General features: G+C 53.5%; 1 protein-coding gene across 2 annotated transcripts in view; it reads right to left on the bottom strand.

Annotated features, from left to right (window-relative positions):
• LOC108801194 (unconventional myosin-Ig-like) overlaps positions 1-7,194 on the bottom strand; it is a 119,532-nt gene that overhangs the window by 69,830 nt on the left and 42,508 nt on the right. For both annotated transcript variants that reach the window (XM_018573125.1, XM_018573126.1), the window contains 3 exons: positions 6,811-6,881; positions 6,561-6,635; positions 815-947 (listed from right to left, as the gene is read on the bottom strand). In XM_018573125.1, coding sequence (XP_018428627.1) covers positions 815-947; positions 6,561-6,635; positions 6,811-6,881 — 279 coding nt within the window. The remainder of the gene's footprint in view (positions 1-814; positions 948-6,560; positions 6,636-6,810; positions 6,882-7,194) is intronic.

The following is a 7,194-nucleotide window of genomic DNA, read 5'->3' on the forward strand; positions in this document are numbered from 1 at the left end:
AGCAGGACACGGAAAATGTTCACTTTAAATTTCCTCTCAATGCATTTTTACGTTTCAATCTTCTCTTTCCCGTATCCTATAAAAATCAATAAAAGGTGATAAACTTCCGGCGTCCTCGGCTCCCACGTGTCCTGCTCCGTGTATATAAATATCCCTCCGGCGGGCGCGTGGGCGACAGGGTCCTATTATTACCCGGCTGGGGGGAGGGCGAGCCGGCGTCATTACAATCAGCCTCTCTTGTATCAGATCTGCAGAAATCCCTCTGTATGGTCCGGCCGGGGGTTCAGGCCTCAGTCACTGCCGACGCATTCCCACACAGGCCAATGACGGAGGTGACCGGCACGTCCACCCGGAGGAAACATTGTTACAGCCAGAAAAGGATGCCATGGAAAATCTCCATTCATTGGAGGGATGTTTGGTGAGCAGTTACTGAGCGGCTTCTATATGATGGAAATGGACATTTTGTGGTATGTGAAGTACACTGGGAGATGGAGGCTCTCCCTGTGTAACCAGGAGCACTAAGCTGTCAGTGTGACAGCATCCGGCTGTCACAGAACGTCAATAATTACACAGGGAGAGCCGCGTCCTCCTGATATACAGAGCATAGCGCCCGGCTGTCACAGAGCTCAGATGATTACACTAGGAAAGCAGCATTCTCCTGGTATACAGAGCACAGCACCCGGCTGTCACAGAGCTCCGATGATTACACAGGGAGAGCCGCATTCTCCTGTATTCACTATGAAATATGTCTCCGCATTTCCTGTGTTATGAATAACCCCCACACTGGTCTGTACTGGGAAGGGGCGGAACTCACCTTGCAGGCCAGGTTCTCGGCTAGTGACACCATGGAGTTCTTGAAGAGCGCAGCGGCTGTCAGGGGTCTCTTCGTCACCTCGCTTATACTCAACTGTCCGTCTGGCCACATGTCCTTCAGAACCGGATCTTTACTGCAAGAGAGGAGAGACAGAATCAGAACCGTCACATCATCATATCTACAGGAGCAATGTGACCCACTAATGATCGTGTCCATTCACCAACAGTGTGATGTCCGGTATCTGTCCCCCTGTATGCTACCTGTCCCCCTCTATGTTACCTGTCCCTCTGTATATTCCCCGTACCCCTGTATGTTACCTGTACCCCTGTATATTACCTGTACCCCTGTATATTACCTGTACCCCTGTATATTACCTGTGCCCCTGTATATTACCTGTACCCCTGTATATTACCTGTACCCCTGTATATTACCTGTAATCTCGTGATGTCGCGCAATATGCAAATCGCGCGATTTGCATATCGCGCAGTGGGAACGGGGCCTAACTGGGAAGAACCCCCTGCGCCCCGTGTGTGGACACTTTTTTGCCACCAATTTGTGGTCTGTGTTACGGAGCTGACTGTAAACAGTTTGTTACTAAGGTTGCTGTCACCCTTAAAGGAGCACTATGAGTTTATACATGAAAATCATGTCCCCCCCCTTACTCTCCTCACCTCCAATGAGAACATATTTAATTAACAACCTCGTTTCATAGTTCAGATCCTCGAACCCCTTAATGAGTTTGGTTGCCCTCTGCTGGACTTTTTATAGCTCAAGGACATCTTTTCTTAGTACCGGTGACCAGAACTGGACCGCGTACTCCAGATGAGGCCGAACCAGCGATCTATAAAGTGGCAAAATTATAGACTTGTCCCCGCAAAACATTCCCCTCTTAATACAGGACAAGACCCTGCTAGCTTTGTTTACAGCAGCCTGGCGCTGCGGCCTTATCGCCCCAATTGGCCCCCACACCGTTGCGCAGGCTGTGTCCTGCATTTCGGGGGCCCCTCTGGGCTCTATCGGATCCCCGTTAGTAGATATCAGACGCACTTTCGCGGCCGGACTCTGACGGCTCCCGCGGGGTGAGGACGCGGCGCCCCGAATTCTGATTCACACTTTTATTTCCAGCAAAACGTCTGACGTCAGCGAATAATTATCCCCCCGACGCGTTCCAGAAATAACTTCTCACGCGGGAAAGTGTTTCCTCCCCGGATATGAAGGGTGCGATCGACGCGCTGCAGCATGCTCCCCAATTTGTATGATTCCGAGGAAATAACTCCTCACAAAGGTGACACTCAATTTATTTATCATCATCGCAAAGCTGCAGTGATACTACAGATCCCATCATTCCTCTGGGAGTCATGCCTGTGGCTGTCCGAGTGTTGTGAAAAGGGGGACTCTGATGTGGACGGGGGGGGGGCTCTGATGTGAAGGGAGGACTCTGACGTGAAGGGAGGACTCTGACGTGAAGGGAGGACTCTGACGTGAAGGGAGGACTCTGACGTGAAGGGAGGACTCTGACGTGAAGGGAGGACTCTGACGTGAAGGGAGGACTCTGACGTGAAGGGAGGACTCTGACGTGAAGGGAGGACTCTGACGTGAAGGGAGGACTCTGACGTGAAGGGAGGACTCTGACGTGAAGGGAGGACTCTGACGTGAAGGGAGGACTCTGACGTGAAGGGAGGACTCTGACGTGAAGGGAGGACTCTGACGTGAAGGGAGGACTCTGACGTGAAGGGAGGACTCTGACGTGAAGGGAGGACTCTGACGTGAAGGGAGGACTCTGACGTGAAGGGAGGACTCTGACGTGAAGGGAGGACTCTGACGTGAAGGGAGGACTCTGACGTGAAGGGAGGACTCTGACGTGAAGGGAGGACTCTGACGTGAAGGGAGGACTCTGACGTGAAGGGAGGACTCTGACGTGAAGGGAGGACTCTGACGTGAAGGGAGGACTCTGACGTGAAGGGAGGACTCTGACGTGAAGGGAGGACTCTGACGTGAAGGGAGGACTCTGACGTGAAGGGAGGACTCTGACGTGAAGGGAGGACTCTGACGTGAAGGGAGGACTCTGACGTGAAGGGAGGACTCTGACGTGAAGGGAGGACTCTGACGTGAAGGGAGGACTCTGACGTGAAGGGAGGACTCTGACGTGAAGGGAGGACTCTGACGTGAAGGGAGGACTCTGACGTGAAGGGAGGACTCTGACGTGAAGGGAGGACTCTGACGTGAAGGGAGGACTCTGACGTGAAGGGAGGACTCTGACGTGAAGGGAGGACTCTGACGTGAAGGGAGGACTCTGACGTGAAGGGAGGACTCTGACGTGAAGGGAGGACTCTGACGTGAAGGGAGGACTCTGACGTGAAGGGAGGACTCTGACGTGAAGGGAGGACTCTGACGTGAAGGGAGGACTCTGACGTGAAGGGAGGACTCTGACGTGAAGGGAGGACTCTGACGTGAAGGGAGGACTCTGACGTGAAGGGAGGACTCTGACGTGAAGGGAGGACTCTGACGTGAAGGGAGGACTCTGACGTGAAGGGAGGACTCTGACGTGAAGGGAGGACTCTGACGTGAAGGGAGGACTCTGACGTGAAGGGAGGACTCTGACGTGAAGGGAGGACTCTGACGTGAAGGGAGGACTCTGACGTGAAGGGAGGACTCTGACGTGAAGGGAGGACTCTGACGTGAAGGGAGGACTCTGACGTGAAGGGAGGACTCTGACGTGAAGGGAGGACTCTGACGTGAAGGGAGGACTCTGACGTGAAGGGAGGACTCTGACGTGAAGGGAGGACTCTGACGTGAAGGGAGGACTCTGACGTGAAGGGAGGACTCTGACGTGAAGGGAGGACTCTGACGTGAAGGGAGGACTCTGACGTGAAGGGAGGACTCTGACGTGAAGGGAGGACTCTGACGTGAAGGGAGGACTCTGACGTGAAGGGAGGACTCTGACGTGAAGGGAGGACTCTGACGTGAAGGGAGGACTCTGACGTGAAGGGAGGACTCTGACGTGAAGGGAGGACTCTGACGTGAAGGGAGGACTCTGACGTGAAGGGAGGACTCTGACGTGAAGGGAGGACTCTGACGTGAAGGGAGGACTCTGACGTGAAGGGAGGACTCTGACGTGAAGGGAGGACTCTGACGTGAAGGGAGGACTCTGACGTGAAGGGAGGACTCTGACGTGAAGGGAGGACTCTGACGTGAAGGGAGGACTCTGACGTGAAGGGAGGACTCTGACGTGAAGGGAGGACTCTGACGTGAAGGGAGGACTCTGACGTGAAGGGAGGACTCTGACGTGAAGGGAGGACTCTGACGTGAAGGGAGGACTCTGACGTGAAGGGAGGACTCTGACGTGAAGGGAGGACTCTGACGTGAAGGGAGGACTCTGACGTGAAGGGAGGACTCTGACGTGAAGGGAGGACTCTGACGTGAAGGGAGGACTCTGACGTGAAGGGAGGACTCTGACGTGAAGGGAGGACTCTGACGTGAAGGGAGGACTCTGACGTGAAGGGAGGACTCTGACGTGAAGGGAGGACTCTGACGTGAAGGGAGGACTCTGACGTGAAGGGAGGACTCTGACGTGAAGGGAGGACTCTGACGTGAAGGGAGGACTCTGACGTGAAGGGAGGACTCTGACGTGAAGGGAGGACTCTGACGTGAAGGGAGGACTCTGACGTGAAGGGAGGACTCTGACGTGAAGGGAGGACTCTGACGTGAAGGGAGGACTCTGACGTGAAGGGAGGACTCTGACGTGAAGGGAGGACTCTGACGTGAAGGGAGGACTCTGACGTGAAGGGAGGACTCTGACGTGAAGGGAGGACTCTGACGTGAAGGGAGGACTCTGACGTGAAGGGAGGACTCTGACGTGAAGGGAGGACTCTGACGTGAAGGGAGGACTCTGACGTGAAGGGAGGACTCTGACGTGAAGGGAGGACTCTGACGTGAAGGGAGGACTCTGACGTGAAGGGAGGACTCTGACGTGAAGGGAGGACTCTGACGTGAAGGGAGGACTCTGACGTGAAGGGAGGACTCTGACGTGAAGGGAGGACTCTGACGTGAAGGGAGGACTCTGACGTGAAGGGAGGACTCTGACGTGAAGGGAGGACTCTGACGTGAAGGGAGGACTCTGACGTGAAGGGAGGACTCTGACGTGAAGGGAGGACTCTGACGTGAAGGGAGGACTCTGACGTGAAGGGAGGACTCTGACGTGAAGGGAGGACTCTGACGTGAAGGGAGGACTCTGACGTGAAGGGAGGACTCTGACGTGAAGGGAGGACTCTGACGTGAAGGGAGGACTCTGACGTGAAGGGAGGACTCTGACGTGAAGGGAGGACTCTGACGTGAAGGGAGGACTCTGACGTGAAGGGAGGACTCTGACGTGAAGGGAGGACTCTGACGTGAAGGGAGGACTCTGACGTGAAGGGAGGACTCTGACGTGAAGGGAGGACTCTGACGTGAAGGGAGGACTCTGACGTGAAGGGAGGACTCTGACGTGAAGGGAGGACTCTGACGTGAAGGGAGGACTCTGACGTGAAGGGAGGACTCTGACGTGAAGGGAGGACTCTGACGTGAAGGGAGGACTCTGACGTGAAGGGAGGACTCTGACGTGAAGGGAGGACTCTGACGTGAAGGGAGGACTCTGACGTGAAGGGAGGACTCTGACGTGAAGGGAGGACTCTGACGTGAAGGGAGGACTCTGACGTGAAGGGAGGACTCTGACGTGAAGGGAGGACTCTGACGTGAAGGGAGGACTCTGACGTGAAGGGAGGACTCTGACGTGAAGGGAGGACTCTGACGTGAAGGGAGGACTCTGACGTGAAGGGAGGACTCTGACGTGAAGGGAGGACTCTGACGTGAAGGGAGGACTCTGACGTGAAGGGAGGACTCTGACGTGAAGGGAGGACTCTGACGTGAAGGGAGGACTCTGACGTGAAGGGAGGACTCTGACGTGAAGGGAGGACTCTGACGTGAAGGGAGGACTCTGACGTGAAGGGAGGACTCTGACGTGAAGGGAGGACTCTGACGTGAAGGGAGGACTCTGACGTGAAGGGAGGACTCTGACGTGAAGGGAGGACTCTGACGTGAAGGGAGGACTCTGACGTGAAGGGAGGACTCTGACGTGAAGGGAGGACTCTGACGTGAAGGGAGGACTCTGACGTGAAGGGAGGACTCTGACGTGAAGGGAGGACTCTGACGTGAAGGGAGGACTCTGACGTGAAGGGAGGACTCTGACGTGAAGGGAGGACTCTGACGTGAAGGGAGGACTCTGACGTGAAGGGAGGACTCTGACGTGAAGGGAGGACTCTGACGTGAAGGGAGGACTCTGACGTGAAGGGAGGACTCTGACGTGAAGGGGGGACTCTGATGTGATGGGGACTCTGATGTGTGTGTGTGGGGCGGGGGGCGGACTCTACTGATTTGGATCACACACAGGGGTAGAGGAAGACAATTATAAAGGAGACACACGTGTTGATTTGTATGATTTGGACTTTCAGTTCTTTCTACAAGTCGGATGTTTCTTTACAGTTGCGATGTTGTTCTCTATGAGGATACTTTGTATATTGTGCGTGTTACACGTTGTGGAGATCTCTGTGTATAATGAATGGATACGTTTGGTATGATGATGTGATATACAGTGCGGGGATATATGAGAGGTGAGTCTGATGACATTCATAGAAGTTCGTTGGATACTTTTCACACTTATATGATATTTGGGCCCCTTTTAGGTGTTTTGTCGGAGTATCGGAGGGGTTACCTGTTATACATCAGACGTTTGAAGTCCTGGAATAACGTGTCCTTGTTCTTGTCCAGAAACCCTTCCACCGAATAGCTGAAATTGGGGAGAGATTTGACGGTTACACATCTTACAATGTTTTCCGGGAGGAGGTCGGTAGACAGGAACTCGGTTGCCGATAGCGACACATCTCTCCGACACGCGACATGTTTAGATTTCTCTTGCTCAGAAAGTAGGAAATATGTTCTTATATATCGTTGTATTTACTTACGTCACGTCGCCGGCGTAGTGCTTTATCCGGAAATCGCGGTTAAACGCCATGGACTTGTCTGTCGGAGAAAGCTAAGAAGCAGAAGAACACAAGACGTCATCCATCTTGCAGATTAAAGTGGACCTGTCCTCCATTTTCAACTGCCCCAACTATGAGCAGGCAGGGCCAGATTTACTCTCCCTGCCAGGTTCCACAATGCGCCACCCTCCCCTGCCAACCCCCCTCAGGGGGAATGCCAACCAGATAGTGGGGGATGGCAGGGATGGTTTGAATTTTTTTTATTAACTTTTTTTATCACTTTTTTCTTACTTTTTTTACTTCTTAAAATGTTTTATTTATCTTGTTGTCATCTTTTTTTTTTTTTTTAAATAATTTTTTTATCTT

The sequence above is a fragment of the Nanorana parkeri genome, unplaced genomic scaffold, assembly GCF_000935625.1.
Source record: "Nanorana parkeri isolate BGI_ZX_2015 unplaced genomic scaffold, ASM93562v1 scaffold2245, whole genome shotgun sequence".
In the NCBI taxonomy this organism is placed as follows: domain Eukaryota; kingdom Metazoa; phylum Chordata; class Amphibia; order Anura; family Dicroglossidae; genus Nanorana; species Nanorana parkeri.